Raw genomic sequence first — 25,554 nt, 5'->3', positions numbered from 1 at the left:
TATAAAAGACTACATGGCGCTACAGCCCAGAAAACAGCCATCTTCAGACTCACCGCCGTCAAAACCTCAAATCCTACTTAGACTACGCCATTTTCGCACCTGCACAGCTTTTGTGCAACTGGCGTGGGCAGCGGCCTAGCAGCTAGGTTGACCTTGACTCGTGTCACGGGGAGGTCGGGAGAGTCTATTACATGGGGCCGGACCTCCTCTTGCTTTAATTTTTGTACCGTAGTGATTGTTTTGGGGTTGAATTTTTAAATGGTGCAGCCTGTAGCGACAAAATATTTTGGGGAATATTCTCAACTCGTTTTAACTAATACATAATAAGATTAGAGAATACAGTCATCCGTAAGATTGTATATGTTTTACATGATAATGTCTATTGGGTACGTTTGTTGATTTTTTAAATAATAGGACAGTGCTTGAAGCTGGATTTTAACTAAAGACAAACGGGCAATCCATCAGTTTGAAGCTGTTTGTTTGTATATTTGAGTGATAAAGATAAAACTGTAAATCAAAAGCATTAATAAAACCTCCGAACCAACTCTTCATTACGGTTAGACATATGACAATCACTGCTCATTGCTCACAGTGCACACACGTCACATTGAATAATGACCTACGTTATATGGCCATTTCATTCCACGCCCACTAAATCATCATTAAAAGCCTCCTTTCTTTACTTCATTTACATAGTTTTATAGGACGTCTACCAACGTGAATTACGTTTTTCCACAGCTGTAACATTAGTGGGAAACTTTAAACACAGAATTATTTAAATGAATCCATGTATCACATATCTTGGAAAACTGAGAATAGTTGGCTCTTTATGGGCCCCGAGGGTTCAGCGCCGTATTAACATCATGTTAAGATCAGGCCCGCGAAATGTGAAGTTCCTCTGTCTGCATCTTCGAGTTCCTTCGACTCTTGGGTACAGATATCTTCCTCCACGCCCTCTTCTATCATTATCGTGTTGTGAACAAAGGTTTCGCTGCAGTTTGAGTTTATTGACACTAGATTTAAATTTTAATTGTGGTATATTATAATACAGTCCACCTACAGATTTGATTACAGAAACATTTTTTGTGTAAAAGAACAAGATAATTAATTTAGGTTATTGAGCATACCATATAATTAAATTATGTTATGGTATATACTCTTTATTACTGAAGACATACACACAACAGAATGCAACCTTTTAAGATTACACGATATTTCTTTAAAATTTTAAATCTTATCGTAAAAATATTTATAAAACTTTGCCGTCAGAATTCATAACCTCTTGTTGTAATGATCTTTTTATCGTCTGACATATTCGTTGACATTGACAGTCGAATTTTAAAACGTATTAAATAGTTTCTAAATACGTCAACTTTAACAATATTTTTTGTCGATGTAACGAAGTACGCTGGATTGAATGAAGTGGTAATTTGCAGTGACGTAACAAATTTTGACACCTTGTACAACAGGTCCATTAAGTTTCATTCTTATAAATGCAATGCAAAACTGTTTGCTACGAATAGTAGTTGGAAATAACAGCAAAGTACATAAATTGTGAATATTTAATTCAATTCACGGAAAGAGCAAATGGCGATAATATTGAATGCTTATAACAGGAACTATCTTAAATTTAAATAATCAAGCAAACTAATATTTTTCTTCAAGTCATTGGTGACAGGTAGATCAGTAGAGTGATATATGCTTTAGGATATTTGCAGATAAAACTTAAAACCCTATCAACAGAACCCATGCAAATAAACTATGTACATAAGCAAACTCCGCATGTAATTATCTCTACCTATATCACTATTATGACCACAAATATCACGACCTAAGCCCTCGCCCTGTTAGCTCTACAAGGATTACAATTTATTTATTTAGGTAGTTTTTAAAATTGTCTAGATATATGTTTCGACACACTTGTGTTCTACTGCGTATTATTTCAAGTTAGTTTTTAGTATCTTCAATACGTTTATGATCAAAAATTCCCCTTGCATATGCTTTCAACCATAAACGCATTAAATTACAATATATAATGAGAGTCTAGACAGAATGTAGACGCCGATAAAACTAAGCACATTTCCGTAACATCTTTTTCAGAATTCAGGACAAAATAAAAAAATTACAGATTACATGTTGCCTTAATATCTAAAGATAAAAATGAAACAAAGTATATCAAATCTAAAACTACTTGACGATGGTGAAGAGTCAACTGAATAAAAATTTTCTTTGATATTATCCATCGTCTAGTAAATATAAAACGTAAAACGACGTTTCGGAGATGGGACTCTATCTCCGTCTTCAGGTTCCTACACAGTTCCCACCTTTTGTGAGTTTTTGTTTTTTGGCTTTATCGTGTTTATGAATTTTGATTTCTACATACTATTCTTTTACGTCCCACGGATGGATGGTGTGGTAATGCCTTTTTATTCCGGGACTTTCACGTTTTACTTTGTCCGGAGATAGGGATTAGCTCTATCTAGTGGGCCCAACTGTGTAGGAACCTGAAGACGGAGATAGAGTCCCATCTCCGAAACGTCGTTTTACGTTTTATATTTACTAGACGATGGATAATATCCAAGAAAATGTTTATTCAATTGAAACAAAGTATACTGTAACTTTTATCTACTGTGTTTATGGGCGTGAACTTGTTCCGTCACATTAACCCTTTAAACCATAATGATAAATATATGCACTACCAGCGTCATCGTTCAACAAATTTGCTTTTTTTTTCACTTCTCGAAACAGTGAAGTGTTGTGTTTTCTTCGCGGTACGGACTCAATTCTTAAATGTTACTTAGACTTAAAAGGCTTCGAAGTGTTGACGGAAAAACAATTATTGAAGGTTATAACGTTTTGTAGCAAAGTTCTGTGGAGAATTGTCGGACCAAAGAGAGAAAATTACTTAATGAGAAGCTGCAAAATTTGTGGTCTTCACGAAATACTATAAACGTCACAAGGTCAAGGGAGATGAGGTTGGCGGCAAGGAGCTTGTACCGCGGATGGAAGAAATGAGAGATACGCACAGAGTTTTAGTTGGCAATCCGAGAAAAAAGACGCCATTTTTAAGAAATATTCGTAGAAGGGAGGATGATATTAAAGTGAATCTCAAGGAAAAAAGTTACAATGTATGGATTGGATTCCTGTTGGTATGGATACAAAATCTTCATTTCCCATACAAGACATGGAATTTATTCACCAGCGTAGGGACTATTTGCTTCTAAAAAAAACTGTGCACCACGGTGTGAGGCGTTCCAACATCGACGCTAGATGGGCTTGTTGACTACCTGAATGATTCTCGTGTTACCTTGTACCCGTCTGAAATTTTCCGTGGAGACCTCCCGAGCACGTGACTCTCAAGCTCTTTGACGTATCCAAGGAGTAGCGTTTGCATTTCATCTCTGACGGACATGACATCACAGCAATCATCATCCAACCAAAGAACACGATGCATCTGCAACACGGAGAAACAGCCAGTCACAATTAAGATTAATGTTATCGCTGTTTGTGAGTCATGCAAAAAAATATGTAGGCTTTTATTGCAAATGACAATTTTTAATATTCGACGCGGCTCATTCCCGAAGGCCGAAGTTTTACACAGTTCGAGGGTGCATGAGGAAAATATTTTGACGTAAGAGACAGAAAGTACGATTGGTAAACTTCATAATGAGCATCTTCGTAATGTGCAATTCTTATACTACGTCGATGAAATCAAGGTTTATTAAATTAACCGGGTTTCAGACACGCATCGTACCTTCTATATGTCATTCCTTTATACTGCATTTGGCTTATACAGCGTGTTCCATTTAAGACGCAACCATGACTGTAACGTTTGATGACATAAATGCAAGACCATTTTTTCTTTTAGTTTTTATTTGTTAGTAAGAACTTACACGGCATCTTTACAGCAGATATTGCCTGTCATAAATACTTCCTGTGTCTCTAAATTTTGTTACCAGTGGGTGTATTGCTGTTTTATTCTGTATTTCCTCGTCATTGGTGAATGCTTCACGAACCAATGAAGGAGACTTCGATGCAAATTAACGTTCGAGAACACGCGTTCTGCTCGTTAATACGCCATGTTCGCACCTGCACAGTTTTTGCGCAACTAGGGTGAGAAGCGGTTTAGGATCCAAGTTGATCTAACTCGGCTTTCACGAAGAAACTTAAGAGAATTTATCACATGGGATGGACCTGGGCCTTGATTTCATTTTTGTACTACAGCACGTAACTGTCCTTGCGTTCGTTTTAAATGGTACAGTCTGCACGACAGTAAAAGGGGAAAGTTAACATCCATGAGAACGTGTGTCGACCTAGGTTTGCAGTAATTTATAACTTGGCAGACTCGTGAGACGGAGTACAAAGAATCATCAGGAAAATACGTCAAGTTACAAAATGTCGATGTTGGTATTCTGGTCTTGTAGATAGATACCAAAGTTTCAGATAATTCCACTTAAAGTCCGCATTGTGTCACTAGACAAAAGACCAACACTGACATATTCACCGCCACGAGGACCTGGATGTCACTAGTTACGAAATACACGCATAGCGTTTGCCGTCAGCGCTTCTAGATGTTCACTTGTCAATGCAAGCCTCTGATGATCCTTACAAAAATCGTAAAGCAGGCCGGCGCAGGAGCGTACAGAAAGAACTGGACCTTCTGCTCACATATTTCGTGGCTTACGAATCCATAGTTTGGCTTCTTATAAGCGTCCCTTCTACTGCGCTAATCTTTAGAAAGTTTGAAATGGTTTCACACATTTCTGTGAAGATTTCCAGCGTTGAATTTGATGAACCCCGGTCTATTTATTCCTCCTCGACACATTAAATTTCGAAACACAAAAATCATCGCCCTGATGACGGAGGCAGTATGACCTCTGAAACGTTGGTAAACATCGACCAGACTACACAGCGCAACAACCCAGGAGACAGGAATCTTCATACTCATCGCCCTGATGATGGAGGCAGTATGACCTCTGAAACGTTGGTTAACATCTACCAGACTACACAGCGCAACAACCCAGAAGACCGAAATCTTCATACTCATCGCCCTGATGACGGAGGCAGTATGACCTCTGAAACGTTGGTTAACATCTACCAGACTACACAGCGCAACAACCCAGAAGACAGAAATCTTCATACTCATCGCCCTGATGATGGAGGCAGTATGACCTCTGAAACGTTGGTTAACATCGACCAGACTACACAGCGCAACAACCCAGAAGACAGAAATCTTCATACTCATCGCCCTGATGACGGAGGCAGTATGACCTCTGAAACGTTCGTAAACATCGACCAGACTACACAGCGAAACAACCCAGAAGACAGAAATCTTCATACTCTGATGACGGAGGCAGTATGACCTCCGAAACGTTGGTAAACATCTACCATAATACACGGCACAACAACCCAGAAATATTCCTTAACACAAAAATTAATTTTATTTGCTTAACTCGAACAGAAGGACATGAAAGCTGCTGCTTCTTCTTCTTCTTCTTCTTCTTCTTCTTCTTCTTCTTCTTCTTCTCCCCTCCAGTTTTCTCTAGAGCGTTTGCTCGACAAATCTCAGTTCCGGGAAGTATTTATGGAGTTACGCTTGAGAAGCACAGAACCTCGTGAACGTCTTCGTTTGAAATGTCCGTCATTTCTGCTTGTTCTTAAACACAATTGGAATGCGTTTACAAGAGATGATGAAACTCGCCATGTCTCAAGTTGTTACGTGTTAGGACAGACAGACATGGCGAAGTTAGTGGACGCATTTTTGCAACTTGTCAAAAAGGAATAAAATGTAAAACAGAAGAGAGAGAAAGATAGAAACGGGGTTATATCTGCCGACAAAGAAGTCGAAAACTAGGTCAATGTAGCATGACGTCACTAAGACGTAGTGTGTTAAGAAAGAACATCAAGTGGCAGGTGCAAGAGGTGAAGTTTGAAGGATAATCAGCAGCTGAAGTCTTGAGTTCCATGCCTGAAATAAATCCTGAGTGCGAATTTCTGGAACAGCAAAAGAACTATCAAATGCTCGCGAGCAACCATACATAGGAAGTTTCTTGTGGCAACAAACACGTTGTTAAAACAGTAACAAATACAGGAAAGAACAACAGCAAATAATAACAATTCAGTTCATTTTAATAGAGTTCTGCATCCAGAAAGCCAATTACAGATACAGCACAAAGAAAATAAAGTAAATACAGTAATCATATAATAATAATAATAATAACGTTCCTAGCAACAGACAGGTTAATAATTAAAACAGAGCAAAAAATAACAATTATTTATAAATGAAGCAATGCCATCTACTTTAGGATATGCCTAAGAGTAAGCAAATGGTTACTAAAGATGTCAAAGTCATTGCAAAGATTATTCGCAGCTGATGCGCATCTAGCAGATGGACAACTTTTGCATGCGGGGCCAACAGTAAAAAGAGAGAAATCTCTAAAATTGCGAAATGGGACACGCACACCAACAGTCTCGAGTAAGGAGGGACAGAATTTATATCGGTCATACACGTTAATAAGAAAGATGGCGTCTAGGTAACTCCTCCTACTGCCAAGAGTGTGAAAATGTAGGTTTTCTAAGGCATTGGCGTAGTGATAACGGACATGAGGAAAGAAACGAGTGTAACACGAGGTTAAGAACTTGCTCTGTATGCGTTCGAGCTTACAAGTGTCAGCAGCAGTTAAAGAATTCCATGTAACTGATGCATATTTAAGCTTAGATCTTACTAGACTAAAATATAACATATAAAGACTGTCCAAAGTTGAAAAAGAAAATGGTTGTAGCACGAATAAGACCCAATAACGTCAAGGCTTGAGTAGACACAAAGTCAACATGGTGGTGAAAATGAAGTTTAGAATCAAGGATGATTCCCAAATCTTTAATAGTATCCGTACGATTAATGCGGGATCCACAAAGCTGGTACTCAAAACAAAACAAAATAATAATAATAATAATAATAATAACAGCGAACAGTTCACCACAAGATATCGCTGCGGGCCAAACATCTGGCCGAAATGAACGAAATCTTAGATGAATTCCTAAAAAATGATTCTGATCTGCTTACTATCAATCGCGCCGTTTACGCTGCAGCCAGGTTATTAGTAACCCCAGCCCCGTTTAGGGTGGCAGAAAAAGCTGAGCAGCAAACAAAACGTCTGGACGCGAAGTTAAAGTTGGAAAGGCAACTGGTATCCAGAATTCACTGCGTGATTGAGTATGTAAACTCTGGTCGGAGATTTACCACCAAGCTGAGGCTTATCGCCCGCTCTCTCAAGGCCAAGTATCACACACTGAACAAGAATACGCTGCTGACCATCAAGCAGCACTCTCTGGACAAAATACGGGCACTAACCGCGGACAGGAAGAAGTTAGTGAAACGTTATAGGGCTGTAAAGGAGAACACCATCTTTCGTGTATGCCCTTCCCGTCTCTTCAGGAAGAACACTCCAGTCGTTCATACCCCACCAACAGCAACGCAGGTCGAGTCATTCTGGAAGAAACTCTACGAGACTAGATTTCCGTTGAACATAGATTCTCCGGCCATTGGCCTCTTTAGGCAGTTCTGCGATCGCCATTTAGAGGATGATGATGTGCCCCTAGTGATCACCGAACAAGATGTGAAACGTGCCTTTACTGGCAAAAAGAATTTTTCTGCTCCTGGAATAGATGCCATCAATAATTTTTGGTGGAAAACTTTCACGAGCACACACAAACATTTATCTCGTATCTTTACATCTTTTTTGTGTGGTACAGAGCCCATTCCACCTTGGTTAACAGAAGGGCGCACCGTTCTTATTCCGAAGAAAGGAGATTTGTCTAATCCGGAAAACTACCGACCTATTACCTGTCTTAATACTGTATACAAGGCGTTCACCTCCATCTTGAACGAACGCATACTGCACCATATTGACCCTATCTGGAAAGAGGTATATGAGCAGCGGGGTTCGAAACGTGGCATTGCAGGTTGCAAGGACAATCTGTTGATTGACAGATGCATCTGTCAAGATGCGGTCCATTATAAGCGCAACCTGTCAATGGCCTGGGTGGACTACAAAAAAGCTTTTGACACAACATCTCATGAGCTAATTGTCATCTTGCTCAAAGTGCTGAAAGTCCAACCTGACATAGTGAAATGCATTGAAAATCTACTACCGCTCTGGAAAACGCGCTTCATTCTAACATCTGGGAAGCGTGTAGTGTCAACCGAGTTGGTATGCTACCACCGCGGAGTGTTTCAAGGTGACAGCTTGAGCCCTCTTCTTTTCTGCATCACGCTACTTCCTCTTTCCGTTGTGCTAAGACGTGAACGTGGCTACATGTGCGGTGCACCTTCCATCCGTAGCCACAAAGTCACACACCTTTTTTATATGGATGACTTAAAACTTTATGCTGCCAGCGACAGTGGCATTCAAAGTGCACTGAACACCGTGCAAGTATACACTCAGGATATCGGCATGGAATTTGGATTGGACAAGTGTGCAGTTCTGCATTTGAAAAGGGGAAGAAATAGGGATTTCGGCGAAGACGTGCAACTCGTGGACGGAAGCATCATACACCATCTTGATGCCGAAGAGTCCTATACATATCTTGGTGTGAGTGAGAGTCACGTCCAAGATGTCTCCAAGGTCAAAGAGGCTCTGTGCAGCAAGTATAGACACACCCTACGACAGATTTGGAGTTCCGAGCTCTCTGGTAGAAACAAAGTCACTGCCACCAACATGCTTGCTGTTCCGATCCTGCTCTATACTTTTGGAGCAATGAAGTGGACAGTTAACGAGTTGAAAAACCTGGACAGGGCCACCAGAAAAATGATGACCATGCACCGAAGTCTTCACCCTAAATCTTCTGTCCAACGCATATACCTCCCGCGTCATCTTGGAGGTAGAGGTCTCTTGGGTCTGGAGAATCTTCACAACAGGATAGTTCTGGGCACAGCTCATTCCATCATTAATAGCTCTGACCCCCTTCTGACATTCGTATGTTCGCATGAGTCTGCGGGTGTAGGGGCGTTTATATTTCAGGCGGCAAAGAGAGCAGCAAATGACCTCGGACTTGACTTCGACACCAGCTCAGTTGTACAGCGAAGACAGTTGCCCCTCTTGACACTGACGTCAGATCAATTCAAGGGCACTGTTAAGAAGGCTGAGCAAACTTTGTTGCTCAAACAACATGCAGATAAACCCATGCATGGGGCCTTCTTCAAAAATGTAGAAAAAATGGGCTTGTCAAAACACCTGACGTTCGCCTTTCTACGGTCGGCTGGACTAAAGTCTGAAACCGAGGGTTTCATCTTAGCGTGCCAAGATGGTGTGGTAAACACACTTGTGTACCGCCGAATGGTGATGGGTGTGGGGGTAGTGGATACTGTCTGCAGGGCATGCCGAATGCAACCAGAGACGTTGATGCATCTTTTGTCGGCATGTAAACATTATGCCAGCTGCGCCTACATTCATCGACATAACGCTGCTTTACGTATACTCTACTACCACCTGAGACACTTTTACGGCATAGATAAGACACCCGTTTTGCCTTACGCTCCTGGGGACATTGAGTCCGTCGTTGAGAACGACAAATGTAAAATTTATTGGAACTATTCGTTCCCCACTACCAGGCAGTTAACAGCCACTAAACCTGACATCGTTCTCATCGATACCTCTGGATGCACCATGTATGTCATCGAGTTTTCGGCCCCGGCTGAAACCAACATAGTTGTGAAGGAGGCTGAAAAACGGACCTTGTGTTTGAGCTAAGACAGCTGTACCCAGGATTCACTGTCAAATTAATCGTCCTTATAATTGGAGTTCTTGGAGGAGTCAAGTCGTCACTGCTGGCTAACATCAAGCTCACTCCGGCATGCCAGCGTAACGCTGAAGCACTACTCAGCCGGATGCAAAAGGCCGTGCTTCTTGGGTCGCTCCGACTACTGCGTGCGCACGACCCCAACTCACTGTAGCCGCCTATCTCGTGGTTCGAGCCGTGACTACAGTTTCATCTGGCCTGCAAGCATCCGAGTTATGACGGCAACACGCCTGAAGTTTTTGGCTGCTTGTGGACCAATTAAACAATTCATGTAATAATAATAATAATAATAATAATAATAATAATAAGTAATTCCAGTAATTATAGGAGCCACTGGAACTGTCTCCAAGTCACTCAGAAAATATTTGGCCAACATCCCTGGCGAACACAACATCGGGGAACTTCAGAAAACTGCCATTCTAGGCTCTTCATACATCATTCGAAAGACACTCATATATAATATACAGAGTGAGTCAAAAGTATGTTTACAAACTTCGTGTGCGTGTTCCAGGATCAAAAATAAGAGAATATGTTCCTATGAAAATGGGGTCGCAAATGTTTCATTTTCGAAATAATAGCCAAAAATAAGTTTCGATGAATTGACTTTATATCAAACTGTATCCAGCTTCCAGCAAAGATTTTCAATTAACGTTTGGGCGGGAATTGTTGGCGACATGCTTATTGGTCCGCACATGCTTCCATCGCGTCTAAGAGGACCTTCAAATCGGTGATTCTTAAGAAGACACTTGCTACGTCTTCTTGAAGATGTACCACTGAATATAAGAAGACAAATGTGGTTTATGCACGACAGAACCCCAGCACACTTCTCCCGTCACGTCAGATATCATCTCAATGAACAGTACCCTCAGCGATGGATTGGGCGTGGTGGCCCAGTAGCATGGCCACCGAGGTCACCGGACCTGACTCCATTGGACTTTTATCTGTGGGGTCACTCGAAGTCCGTCGTTTATGCAACACCCATAAACAATGATGACCTATGGGAACGTGTGCAGAATGCATACTAGATGATTCGAGGAAACTCTGGTTTTACGAACGAATACGTCAGTCTTGTGTACGTCGTGCTCGTACATGTGTGGAGAATGGAGGAACAATCTTTGAGCATCTGTTATAAAGAAACATCCCTGTCCTTATACATGGCAATAAAGGCATACATTTAAACTTATTTTTGGCTATTAGTTTGAAAAATAAGCATTTGCGACTACATTTTTTTCTTATTTTGATCCAGGAACACGCACACGAAGTTTGTAAACATACTTTTGACTCACCCTATATAATAATGCCTCACGCGAAAAAGTGTTTAATGTATGTAACACGAATTAAAAACAAAATGTATTTTGGAAATATCTGCTGCACTATGTACCTCAAGGGCGAGGTTCGTCTTGGATACATAGAAGTAAGTAAATACCCTATAAAATGACGAATGGATGGAATGATGATAGAATGATTCTTTAGAGTAACGTTTTGTTAGAAACTTTCATTTCCGTGCACACGAAAATAATAACATAATATTAGAGGAACGACCCGTTGCAATCGACGGGACGAACTTATCAATATCTGTTTCTTATCAATTTGACAATATGTAGTTCCATACAGTCACGCTGTTATTCTAACCATATTGATAGAAACTCGTAGAATGGGGCCGTGTGGTCTGGCGGTTACAAATCTGCGACCCGCTCAAGTGCTTTATGGGAACCGCGTAGACGCTACTCTGTTGTTAATCACCCTGAGTGACTAGAACTTACTTACGGCCTAGGTTAAATTTTTATATGGTAATTAGTCATTAAAAGGGGGCCAGGTTTAGAAGGTTAGGTTAAGAATTCATAAATATAACACATCAACAAATCTGTCTAAGAAATATTGCGTAAGATGTAAACGTGTTTTACAGATATTCTCAATATGTATTTATATATGTTCATTTAACGATGTTCTCAGCAGCTCAGATTGTACAGCAAGGATAATAATCCTTGTGATTATATCCGACAAATTGAAAAAGGGCTTAAACTTCTACTATACCGTCCTATTGCATTGATCGTGCGGTTAGTACCATAAGCTGCCACTTTCTTACACTGCCCCACCAGTGCTTATCTCCGTTATTTCAGGTTACCACCGTTAAGCTTTGACGTTTAAGAACCTGTTTTGCCCCTTGTATAAAGGCGAAGAATTACCGACGTCTTTTACTTATCGATGTTGAACTTCAGCCCTGAAGATAAGGGCAGTGTCTTCCTCTGAAACGTCGGCATCTCATTGCAAGTCCACACGGCGTTACAACCTTAAAGCTTAACACCGACATCTTCACCGCCATGAGAACTTTAAATCTCAGTCCTTTGTTTAATTATATTTTTTCGTTTTTTTGAATCACGAAAATACTTACCTTTAATGTGTTAAATTAGTGTTATTGCCGAATTTGAATTAGTTTAAGGATTAGTAAGACTTTTTAAAACCAGGCGTACAGAAGATGTCATCAACATACACCAGAAGATGCCTGTCTCCTGGGATGGGGCTCCTTATAGCCCGATACAAATTTTACCGACGTTTCAGAGGTACTTACTGCCTCTTTCATCATTGTTCTGATGTTGAAGGCAGCCTCGAAAAGTCTGTAAACTTCCACCGGACTGCCCTGTAACTGTGTAATCAGAAACTAACAGGATAACCCAAATAAACACATGATATGCGCGTATTAAAATGATAAAATGTTCGCCCAGACTGCTTCAGTTCACGTGACCATGAAAGTCATAAGCCATACATGACAATTCGATATTCGTACAGGCCTGTTGTTAATTTAGAACTTGTTCAACAAAGAAGTAACACAATCGACAGGAATTCTTATGAGATTTGCTCTTTCCACAGTGGTTACATTTTTCATTATGAAGTTCAGGGTTTTGGAGCCGTGTCCTAGTGCCAATAATAACAAGATGGCAGCCGTCCGAAATCGTTATGGCAGGAAGTGACACTAGCGCCATGTAATATCACGTCTTGAAATTTCGTGTGAAAATTGATCTTCAAAATAAAATGATACTTCGATTAGGATGCATTTTGCAAAACAAATGAAAGCCGTGTGTACGCCACGAGATCAGTGTGATTATAATAATAAACCAGCCTTAGAAGTATAAAAAGTGTTTTCCATACTGGAACACACATAATATCCTCATTCGTTCTTTGCAACATGCGATTAGAGGTATTAAATCAGCCTTATTCAATAGTTCCCACTTTGGCCACCAGATCGTAGCACCTCAGTTTCTATCTCGCGACTTTCCTCATGCGTCATTCTTTTACCACTGCTCGTAGGATACTAAAAAGTGCGATTTTGAGGTCGTGCAGTATGGCACAACCACCACATCAAATTTAATCGAAATCCGTTCAATGGCTCTCGAGTTGAATCGACTTGACAGACGTGGTCAGCCCATAATGCGTTCTCGCTATGCAGTTCGTGCAAAGAACGCATAATAACATGTTTGTTAGGAAATAAAATAATTAATGATTACTTGTGGATTGTATTAAATTTTAATGGTGAAGGCTCGTACTATGAAGTACCAGTTGCCTAATTTGGAACAAAGCAAGCCCTTATGCTAATACATGAGGCCCCTATCTCATGCATATGGACCGAGATCTATCAATAGTTGAGCCATTGAAGCGAGTATGTGTACACCTGCATATTAATAAAACTTAATTAAATGTTTCTATTTATATACGCGGTAAACATGAGATCTCTGTAACACTGAAAGACATGGCACGTGACACAGGCTTTTTTGTTTAGTTCCTTATTTGATTCCAGGCACGATCGACATGGTATACCCAAGGCAGTAATTTTTTGTAGAACCCGGTGGTAATTAAATAAACAAACCTAACTGGCTCTGGTAATGAAACCAAAAGGTTCAACATAGATCCCTAGCAATTCTCAATCCTAATCTATTCAGGTCTGTACAACATTCTTACAACCATTGTCAATATACATTTTAATATTATCTTTCCATCGCCTCCTTGGCGATGTGTCCTTTTTCAGAGAAGTTTCATCGCCAAAATTATGTGTGCTGAAAATGAGGAAATCTTTTACTTTAGTAAGATTCCATTCCACCTCAGAAGCAATTCTTGGTCGTGAATCCTAAACTTAGGCCTGTTTCCTTTCAAATTGTTTCTTTAATAACTGCGACTATTCAAACCTTAATCAAGGTTCAAACCTGCTAACAAGAGAGTCAAAATCACAAGCATGGCCACCGCGATTGGCCAGTGTCCTGAATTCCAAGTCATAAATCTTCTCGCCTTAAGCGAAAGAAAAACAGAATTTAATTTATGTTTATCTGAATCAATGTTAATTGCATCGTCCAGACGTTACAGCTTCAGAAACACCAGAACAATATTCTGAAATCCAGACAGAATGCCGGGGATTACGCCCTCTCCAAATGTTTTTGTAAGTGGATTTCGGATTAGTGTGTCCCTGGGTTATAATCGCCAGAAAGACTTTATATCGAGGCTACGTTGAACTCAGGAAACCAGTATTTGAACTTGGACTACAAATTCCCGATAACATATCAAAACAGAAACCAGGTCATGGGTTATGGTAATTATTATTTTTATCCTAGGATGGGCCTTCTCGATGCGTCACACCGTGACTTCGGCTGTTGTTAGTGTATTTGTTACCGGCAATGTATAGAATGCCTTAAGTCAGTAGGCAAAGTATGAAATAAATAGTAATGTTAATATTGTTTGGCTGCGTAAATTAAAATTAATCAAAGTCGATTGGGTAAGCTGTCAAGATGGAGGTTGTGCACGATAGTCGCGAAAACACCAAGCTACTGAATCTGAACATAACAAAAGTTTTGAGAATTAAAAAAATATTGTTTTATATTAAGTTTTTGCAAATATAAAAGATAAAATAAAACTGTATAAATCTTATTATAGAAACTTCTTTGTTATAGACTTTGACTAAAGAATCTGAGGCATTTTATAAAATTCCTTGATATTCTATAGAATGCCCAGGCAAAGTATAAAATAAACTGTTAGTTTAATACATTGCCTAAAAGTTCTAGGCATTTTATAAAATGCTTGGGCATATGGACAACGTTTAAATTAGAACAGAAATGTGCCCACTGGCGTTCTTAAAGCATAAGTTAAGTTTTTTAAAAAAAATTATCAGAAATTGCTCACGATATGAAAAATATAAACATATTATAACTTTTAATTTCGTCAAGATCTTTATCATTCGTCTGAATCAGTATTTAATATAATATAATTTCGTGTACACATTTTGTCAGTATTATTTAGCGTGGGTCCTCAAACAAAATTTCACTAAAACCGCACAAAGAGTAGCCCAAAAGACGTTCTTGATTTCTTTCGCATGCAAAATCACGTAAAATCACGTAAAAACTGAGCTGAATGGTAACACGTCCAAAGCTAAATGGAAACACAGGCTGGTCATGCACACAAAATAATTTCCCTAATTTTCTGTTCCTCCTTGTGATAGCAGGAATAAGTACATCTTCTTAAACAAAATCATTGCTTTCTCACGTAACAGCATAATATGGACGCTGTGTGGCCACACTTTGTCAGATATCAGTCTGTTTCTAGTGTCCATAACCCTTGTAGGGTTACTATGTTATTTACTTTAAAATGTAGTGCGCGTTCCTAGCGGTAATAAGAACTTATGCCAAAATTCAAGTATGGTAATATGTAATAATAGACAAAGTTCTTTGATGGCCGTTTGTAACAATGTGCGGCAGTATATTCTTCAGGATACAGTGACCTCCACTACTTTAAATTAAAAATACCTCTAACATAATTATCTTTGCTGATCGTCACAATTGTTATATTTCCAGCACTGCTTACGAACTATGTATCTGAAATGCGCAGTTATCTGAAGTGACCCACTTACCTAAAAGTTTTTGAGAACAGTAGAGTTTCCATTAAACCAAGGATCCTCGTAAGAGTGAAGAACGAAATATAAGCATCGTATTCTTACATCTTAAGAAAAGTTAATTGTAGTTCACTGTTTTCTTGTGGTTAATAACTCTTCTCAGAACACAGTTCATTTTGAATCAATGAAAACAAAACTGTCTGCTTGAACAATATTTATGCGTTATGCCTTTGCTTCAGTCATGTCAAATAAACAAGCACTGCATACAACATGCGCTACTCGCTTCGTATTTGGGGCTTGATCAGCCGGCGAATACTGATTCGCCATCTGGGTCGACGGATTCCAGAGAAACTAAAGAGTAGTTCACATAAGCGACGAAAGAGTACGTTATCAAACATACCAGTATGCCATCTTGCGCCAAAAATTGAAACTAATTCATGGAAACCGTTGCTTTGTATTATGGAATGGAATTTTGTTGTGTATCGCAAACCTGAAGCCAAAAAAGCCGCCAAGAAGCCAAGTACAAGCGTGGACAGTAGACGCCATTCTAGTTGCATACACAAGCCGGTTTGAGTGTAGTGTTTGAAGCTACAACGTGGAGTTATATTATAATACAGAGAAAAATATTCTTGTGTCGTATTTTAGAGTACTGAACCATTATTACCAACGTGTATTTGAATCCTACGGCAATGGCTGAACTGCAAGCCACTACAATGTCACCAGAAGCTCTGCAAGCGGTGAATGTTAGGAACTTATCAGTTTCGCAGCTGGAGTTGGAAGGTAATCCAAATTCATTAGCATTAAGAAGGCCTTTCGATCCTGTGGCACATGATTTGGACGCCTCTTTCCGTCTAACACGTTTTGCTGATCTAAAAGGATGAGGGTGTAAAGTCCCCCAGGAGGCTCTCTCTAAGCTCCTGGAGGGACTTCAGCAAGACGAAGATCATACACAGGACGAACATGCCCACTTTATGCATATGGCAATTCCTAGAATTGGAATTGGCATGGATTGCTCTGTAACTCCACTGCAACATGGTGGACTCTCACTTGTTCAGACTACTGACTTTTTTTATCCATTAGTAGATGATCCTTACATGATGGGTAAGATTGCATGTGCTAATGTGCTCAGCGATATGTATGCAATGGGTGTCACAGATTGCGATAATATGTTAATGCTTTTGGGAGTTTCGACCAAGATGACAGAGAAGGAGCGTGATATTGTCATGCCCCTCATAATGAGAGGATTCAAAGATTCTGCCCTGGAAGCTGGTACCACCGTGACAGGTGGGCAGACAGTAGTGAATCCATGGTGTACAATCGGAGGAGTCGCTTCGACAGTCTGCCAGCCTAATGAGTACATCGTTCCTGACAATGCTGTGGTGGGAGATGTTCTTGTTCTGACCAAACCGTTGGGCACTCAAGTGGCCGTGAACGCTCACCAATGGCTGGACCAGCCAGAGAGATGGAACAGAATCAAGCTCGTCGTTTCAGAAGACGACGTCAGAAAGGCTTACCAGAGAGGAATGGATTCCATGGCAAGATTAAACAGAATTGCTGCTCGTCTCATGCACAAATACAATGCCCATGGTGCCACTGATGTCACTGGATTTGGTTTGCTGGGGCATGCACAGAATTTGGCCAGACATCAGAAAAATGAAGTATCTTTTGTTATCCATAACTTGCCAGTTATAGCAAAGATGGCTGCTGTAGCAAAAGCCTGTGGCAATATGTTCCAGTTGCTTCAAGGCCATTCTGCAGAGACGTCTGGTGGCTTACTGATTTGTTTACCAAGGGAACAGGCTGCTGCTTACTGCAAGGACATCGAGAAGCAAGAAGGTTATCAGGCCTGGATCATTGGCATCGTCGAGAAGGGAAACCGAACGGCTCGCATCATCGATAAGCCCCGTGTCATTGAGGTCCCTGCTAAAGAAAAAGATGGAGAACTGTGGTAAAGTAGTGGGTGTAGGCACCCGAAGTATAATGTAGAAATCCATTTGCATGTAGGTAAAAACATTCTGATGCACGCGTCGGTGAAGTATTAATGACAAGAGCCCACTATTTTGTTCTTGTTTCTCCTATCAGATTATATTTTCATGATATTGGACAAAAAGGTTTTTCAAAACAAGCTCTGTCATGGTAATTTCCAATTTTAATAAGTTGAATATAGTATTGTAAGGTATGTGAGAAGTGTGTGTTATCTGATCATATCTGCTTTTAAAATGACTTGTGATATAATACTAACTGCAAATACGCGCATTTATTTACATCTACAAATAGTAATCATTGTTTTCTATAGGTAATGCGCTCATTGTCATTGTCTTTGTGCCATTTGAAGCAGCATTTAGTGCAGCTAACGAACCTTACACTTAATAGGCTATTAGCCGAATTATGGTGACAGATGAAAGTTTTGAATTGTAAATCCCAAGTTCAAATTAGGTGTAACTGGATGCAAACTTGTGTGTAAGGGATGACAGGAATAGACGTGTGGCAGGGAGTATCGTGGTTAGGTTATCATTTTTGTTTAAATTTTGACGAGATAGTACGATTTGAGATTTTCACAGCGGTGAGTCTGAAGTTTGCTGTCTTCTGGGTTATTGCGCCATGTAGTCCAGTAGATCTCCACCGACGTTTCAGAGGTCATACTGCCTCTATCATCAGGGCGATGAATGTTCATGATGACGGAGGCGGTATGACCTCTGAAACAGTGGAAATCCCCTGGACTACACGGCGCAATACCCCAGAAGACAGCGATCTTTGACAAGATAATTGAAAGTATAAATGTATTTTGATTCATTCATAATCTGGAACATTGAAACAACAACAGTGCCTTTACTTTTACTTTAAAAATAATTGTACAGAAATGGCACAAAAGTACATAGTATAAGAACTGGGAATACAAACGTTAGCTATTTTCTTGCCATCAGAGAAGTTCATGTATTTTTATTATGTAGTTATTAATAAAGTTGTTCTTTTGGGGAAGAAGGGATTAGTAAGGTGGCTTTCATTGTGCGTTGTGTTGTAATTCTTGCGAGCTACTAAGCTGCAAGTTGAGAACAGTCTCTGAGTGATTTAAGCAAGGAAAACTGAAACATTCACATTTCATCACTTATTTATTTAAATTTTGCACAAAGTGATGTATCTAAGTTCTTACCCATGGGTCTGCTATATATATATATATATATGTGTGTGAGGTTAGGTTAGGTTACTAACTGCAGAGAAACAATGTCTAATGCTGTTCAATTTTAGATGATGTGTGAATTTTCTATTGTCAGGACTTGTGTTTGATATAAGTATTGGGTAGGTGTAATGTATACTTGGAGCCAGATAAACTGGCCGTGATGTGGACAAGAGGGAGTTTTACAGTTGATGAAAGAAGCCGTTGATAATATAAGCGTAGAAGAATATTAATGAAAAAAGTATTTAGTAGTTTTGAATTAACACTCACAAATCAGTTGTTTAGTGTGATGAGTGATGTTTGTAGAAAAATATATTCAGTAGGAAAGCCTTGCTTCTTCTAGACAGAGACTACATTTGCGCATTGTCTGCGTGCTGAACCGAATCTCTTTGTTTCTCTAGAGTTTGCACACTGCTCTGTGGCCAGTGAATGGTACAGTGCAAAGCAGTGCTGCCACATAAGCATGAAGTAAGGAGAAGAACATTTCTGTACTGCTAGGTAATGTTCATAGGAGTTCAGTTAAAAGTAGATTGTGTGATGTCTGTGGTGTTGGAAAAATTGAGTTAGATAACTTGAGTTTTTGTGTTGCACATCATGGCAGATCTATTTGGTGCGACGAATAGTAGAACAATTTGGAATTTACTTTATTTTAGTTCATCCTATACACATTAGAGATATGCTTAAATTCATTTATGATACATTTATTTTTCTTCAGAATTAAGGCATTTAATACTGTATTTCCTTGATTGTAAGATGCCCTTGATTTATTAATAGGTCTTCAGGAAAAGAATATACATATTACAATAAGAATTGTCAATTATCAATCTTAAAACTTCTCTGTATTAATAATTCCAGAATGTTTGTGTTTATTATCGCATGAGTAGTGTTATGGACATGAAGATTTTCCTTACGCTTTAATCACACAACTTTTTTTTCTTTAGTTCTTACACGCCATTAACTGTAAGATGCGCCCAGTTTCAGAAATTTTAAAATGTGGGGAAAAGTTTCTTAAAATTCAGGCAGTATGGTAGTTAAGAGGGCCATATTATTTCATCACAATCTTTTAAAATCTAATATCATGTTTGGGAACATAGGGTAATTGCATTGTTTTCACATTAACACCCCCACTGCTGCAGGGAAGTGTCTTTCATTGATATTGGTTGAGAAATTTTTCTTGAGTGTGCGGGACTGATATTCTTGTGCATTTAAAAAGTAAGGGTGGAGATGGCTGTTTTCTGAGATGGTCAGTGTGTTGTCTGGTAGAAATTGATCAGTGTTTCAGAGGCACTTAAATCTTCCTTCATCCTGGTGAAGAAGAAATGGTCAATTTCTGTCAGATTGCATGGCTCATCACTGCTGAGAACCTGAAGTCTCGACACACAACATGACCATAATTCATTCTCCACGTTACAATCATGCATAATACAGCGTTAGAAATTCCGTGACTCGTAGACGAAGCCATTAATTTGCTGCCCACTGTTCTGATTGCATCGGGGCCAGATCATGCCTGAACGTAGATCAAGTCCAGGAATTTTTTGTTATTGTACTACGTACATAAACACACAATGCAAGCAAGAGAAGAAACATTTTGCTGTATTTGAAAGATTCTCAATTTTTATATGAACATGACTTCAGCCTGTAAAATGCCTAGGTGGTGGTCTGTTTTGCACCAAGTGTTCTCCAGCATATGTGATGTAAAAGTGAAGTGCATCTCTGATTAACGCACAGTGTTTTTGTTGTTTTTTCATTGTAGCAGCTTTCTTACATAAACTTGTTCCTATGTGTAATCTGAGTGGACAAAATCCATAATGGTTACATTGGGGAAGCTAGGAAACTATGATATTGGCCAACTGCACCCAGTCTGTCATCCTGAAAAATTTTGTTTAGAAACTGTCCTGCCAGGCTCCAGTGTGAGCATATTTAGATAATTTGAACTGTTAACTGTATTCTCCAATCCAGGATCCAATCTTCTGCTAGCATAAACTCTGCAGCATGAGCCAGTTAAGCCCAACACTGGCAGACTAGTTTAATTGAGATTCATTTTAATATTATCTTCCCATATCTTTTCTTTTCATGAACATCCAGTGACCAAAGAAACAGCAATCTTATCTGTTTTCTGTTTGCTTATCAAGACTTCTGATGCTTATATTCAAAATTTGGTTACCCTAATAAAAAAGACTAAATTGTTAGATGACATCCAAATTTGAAGCATGAGTTTTCAGCCTTCTCTAATATGGTGTGTGATATGACACTTTGTTGGTAACGATTGGTCACCTTTGCAAAACATAACTTTTCAGTGAATATATCACTAATGTCATCCTAATATATGCTAAATGTAAGACTGGTAGCTGTTAATTTTCTTTCCTCTCTATGCCCAAAGTTAAGTCTTATATGTGAAAGCAGTAAGTGTCTACCCCATCATCTGAATGGTAAAAATTTCTACTGAATTAATGTCCAAATTTGTTATGACGCTGTGATAAAGGTGTTCAGGATGGGTAGTAGACTTGCCTGTTGGTAGATACATCTGAGAATTAATGGTTTTTGTGATACAGCATGAAAAATTTCTAACTTATCACACTTTTGTGGATTGATGCTTGATTTAAAATTGTGTGTTTATTTTTGAAGACTGTGATTTATATGTTTGTTGGTTGTAGAACTTTTAAATTTTGTGTGAATTCTCATAACCCCAAATTCTGCTATTGTGTCTTTTCATGATACCAGACAAGTGAAAGGTGACTTATTGCAAGAAATGCCTAAGAACCTATTGTCAATGTCGGTCCATCTGAACATATCCATACCAAATTATTTCTGACTTCATTGATCGTCCGGTTCCAGTGCTTGCATTATGTGTATTTTGTATGTGTGTGTCTTTGAACAGTGGTGGAGAATTTTCTGCATGGTTTTCCAGGGAATACGACGTTCTCTATTAGCACAGCTTTCAAACTTTTTCCAGTATGTCAGCGTCTTCAGACGGCCTACGTGGACCCTTTTTATACTAGACACTGCCTCTCTCCTTAAATTGTTATATTCAAATCTTAATGGAAGGTAATGTCTTTGAAATACAATATATATTTAAGCTGCCAGTAACACAACGTTTTCTGCTATGGTAACACCATTTTGCATTTCTGAGTTATGTTTATTCAGTAGCACCGCCAGTGATTGCATGGTAAACTTCTATGAATGTGTTTGAGTAGTTCTTTCAAACAGACTGTTTCTTGGTATGTTTGTAATGTGGTAAATAAAGTATGGTCATGCTGTATATCATTCCCCTCATGAATGCATTTCAGTCCGTCCTCTGTGTATTTCCATGTCCATAGAAATAGAATAACCATATGTATATTACTGATATTGTTTTTCAACAAAACTCAGTCTTCAGTTGAAGGACTCCATGTGACTATGGTTGTGATCCACAAAAGATACAAACTAGTATGATTTAAGCTTTATAGTCAGTAGTAACACAACATTTTGATGGACCAGTAGTAGATGAAATTCTTTGGCTTAAATAATTACATCTAGAAATGAAGGAAGGTCAGTCAAGACATCACTCTTACAAATATGTGAGTATTTTCCTTACAGGCAATTATAAATACTGCCATATTTTATTTTAGCTATGTCAGCAAGTAATATCAGTGCTTTAGAGACCTAAGACTTGCTTCGGAGAGCTATAATTGGCCTTAAATTCTCCGTGAATTTTATTCAGACCTCTCGTTCTATATTTAAGACATTTTCCCATGGAGTGCTGCTCAGTTCTAACCTTTTAGATAATGCAGTGACCACATATTACTCCTTGATATCTTCTAGGACAATATATGTACATTTGTGCCAAACCATACAACAATCTTAACTCTCGATTTGTTTATACCAGATGAAATTACAGATTTACGAACATATTGCTTCAGTAAATCCATGCCAGTTTTGTTGTATGTTCATTGGTGCTGTTCAGCTACATGTTTTTTGTTTATGAGCAAGGACTCCTCTTTGTCACATTTCTTATCATTGTCTTGTAGATGTGTAAACACATTACCAGTTTATAAAAGTTAAAAGTTTTATAATGTTCTCTCTGTTGAATCATCAAATTCAAAAGCGTGAATTGAAGTGTCAGAATACGGTATTTCTTATTCGCTAATTATCCTCTTAAAAATTCTTCCACACACACTCCTTCATTTTCTTTAACCTTCTCAACAAACATAATAATTTATATGATTTGAAGCTTTTGCAGCGACTAAACTCAAATTCTTCTCATTCAATCAGCCACGTCAGTTACATGAAGAGACCAGTGTTTTAGAGAACCATCTTTGTCCCCATCATCAGGTTTCTGAACCCCGATTTTGGAGACAGAGATGGCTCCCGAAACCTTTGTCTCTTTATGTGACCAGTTTATGCGGCTGATTGCCCGAGAAGATTTAATTAAAACATCATAATTGAATGGTACAGATAGTTTTGTTCTGTTTATATACAAATACTGAATTTCACATGTAGGCAGGAACTTAGGCACATACAATGAAGCTTACTAAAATGGAATCTCAGAGGACCTGAACTTAACTTCCATTTCTGATTGATTTATGTCCATCTGGCTTCCTCTCCAGGTTTAAAGTGGTCAGAGCATGAGAATAACTCGTCCACCTATTAACTTCTCTTCCCTGTGTCTTCATGACGTGGTGCTTAAACATGGAAACAGCTGTATGATATGTCACAGTAGGAACATTATCGAAGCATATAATCCTACGTAGGCTTACATGTTTTCAATTAACTTTACTTATTTGGTGTTTCATTTCTGATAGATGATTCTTTGCATATTAATTCCAGGAAACCATTGTAAAGAAAATTATATAATAATAACAAAACCATAAATATTCGAGCAGACTGGTATGAATTTATTGGAGATATTTATATTATTACATATATTTATTTTTCCAGTCTATACACAAAACTTGTTTTAAAATAATGTTGTTTAAAATTATTTATAACATTTACAATATAAATTGCATTATGTTATATTTTATGGCGCTTTTCTGTGTCGTATAATATTACATCTATCACAGCGCTTTTGATTTCGACGACATGTTTCGATGTTTACCACATCATCATCAGGCTTATCAATTCATATATTTTTAAAAACTATTGTACATTTGTGCATTGCGTTTATTGATTTTTAATTTTCAGTCTTCATCTTGATTTGGAGTATGCATTTTGATGTTCATTATCAGGTTGTATTGTGATGTGTCGGACGTCTGATATCCACAGACGACAAACTGCAACTGCAGTTTTTAAAAATATATGAATTGATAAGCCTGATGATGTGGTAAACATCGAAACATGTCGTCGAAATCAAAAGCGCTGTGATAGATGTAATATTATACGACACAGAAAAGCGCCATAAAATATAACATAATGCAATTTATATTGTAAATGTTATAAATAATTTTTAACAACATTATTTTAAAACAAGTTTTGTGTATAGACTGGAAAAATAAATATATGTATTGATATAACACAAACATGACGCAATTAAGATATAAATTTATATTATTGTTTCTCATTCTGTATGCTTGAGTGCCAGAGATTTTATCCATTTAAGCCCTGTTCTCTTTTCATCAGTACAATGATAATTTTGTGGGTATGTGTGTGGTTCCAATTCTATCAGAATTTATATTTGCTATTTTCTTTTGTAGTTAGGAAAAAAATTATATAGCAGAGTGAATGATGGGCCATTCTTGATGTTTTTAGTTTGATTCAGTTCAAATGTTTGTTTCCGGATTGTGTCTTAGATTATGATATAAGAAAATGGCCTGAAATTATGGAATTTGCCTTGTTAATATACATAACGTAATATGTACAAGTTTTTATTTTAAATGTTTATTAAAGAGCTTTTTGTCTAACATTTTGTGTAGTTAAATTGTGTGTTTCATAGTGAATCACACTGTTTAAATCGAGTATTAGAATAGACAATGGGTAGCCATATTCCTGAAAACATGTGAATTTCCAAAAAAAATATACAGATGAATTTAAAATGTTTAGCCATTATAAAAAGAAGTGATGAATTTGTAGTTAATTATAAATTCCTTATATTGATATTCATTCCTTAAAAATTTTATTATTAAGAAGATAATTTTGGAAAGTCACATGCTCTGAGTTAGGGCTTGGAAATTATAAACATGTAGACTTGCTACTTTACTATGAAAGTGATTTGTGTAAACTTTTCCCAGCTCTTTTTTAAGTGTAGTAGAAACATTTGTATTGGTTATGATAGTTCATAAGAATTTTGACTTTTTAACAAACGTATCAACAAAATGTAGTGTGTGCAGGGTTAATAATACTCTGCAGTGATCTATGCACAAATTAATGTTGCTCGATTGGAAGAGAATTCTGATTCTGTGTGCTCATAATTTTGTATTTTTGTTCTGGTTCTGTCATTTGTTAATTATAAGAAATAATAATTTGCAATTTCTGAGAATGCTACTTTTCATCTTATTTTACTATATTTAACATGCAGATGGCAGCATTGAAATTGCTGTGTAGCATGGAAGTGTTGTGTGTTGATGAGGTGGCCTTAATTGTTAAAGCCGTCCCACCATTTGACGGTGTAAGTGCGTATGTACAGGTTTAAATTACATTTATGTAAAAGTGGTTCCTGTCTGCTGATTTGTTTTGAATTTACTTACTAATGGATGGTCAATCAGTTTCAATCTCCTGTCTGCATGGTTATCAGTAT

At 38.2% G+C, this 25,554-nt stretch overlaps 1 protein-coding gene and 1 pseudogene across 1 annotated transcript in view; one reads left to right on the top strand and one right to left on the bottom strand.

Moving 5' to 3' along the window:
- The window catches only part of swi2 (Protein singed wings 2), a 48,055-nt gene extending 32,070 nt beyond the window's left edge, over positions 1–15,985 (bottom strand). The window contains exons 1-2 of the mRNA XM_022059030.2: positions 15,686–15,985; positions 3,308–3,454 (exon numbers count right to left, since the gene is read on the bottom strand). Coding sequence (XP_021914722.1) covers positions 3,308–3,454; positions 15,686–15,717 — 179 coding nt within the window. The 5' untranslated portion in view covers positions 15,718–15,985. The remainder of the gene's footprint in view (positions 1–3,307; positions 3,455–15,685) is intronic.
- A 106-nt stretch (positions 15,986–16,091) lies between these two features.
- LOC110827404 (inactive selenide, water dikinase-like protein pseudogene) lies at positions 16,092–25,296 on the top strand (annotated as a pseudogene).
- Positions 25,297–25,554: the final 258 nt, after the last annotated feature.

This window comes from Zootermopsis nevadensis, unplaced genomic scaffold (assembly GCF_977971745.1).
Source record: "Zootermopsis nevadensis isolate Lab colony 2312 unplaced genomic scaffold, Znev_1.0 Znev_ptg000003l, whole genome shotgun sequence".
NCBI classification, from domain to species: Eukaryota; Metazoa; Arthropoda; class Insecta; order Blattodea; family Termopsidae; genus Zootermopsis; species Zootermopsis nevadensis.
Note: the sequence above shows the minus strand (reverse complement) of the source record. Positions and strands in the feature narration are given on the sequence as shown.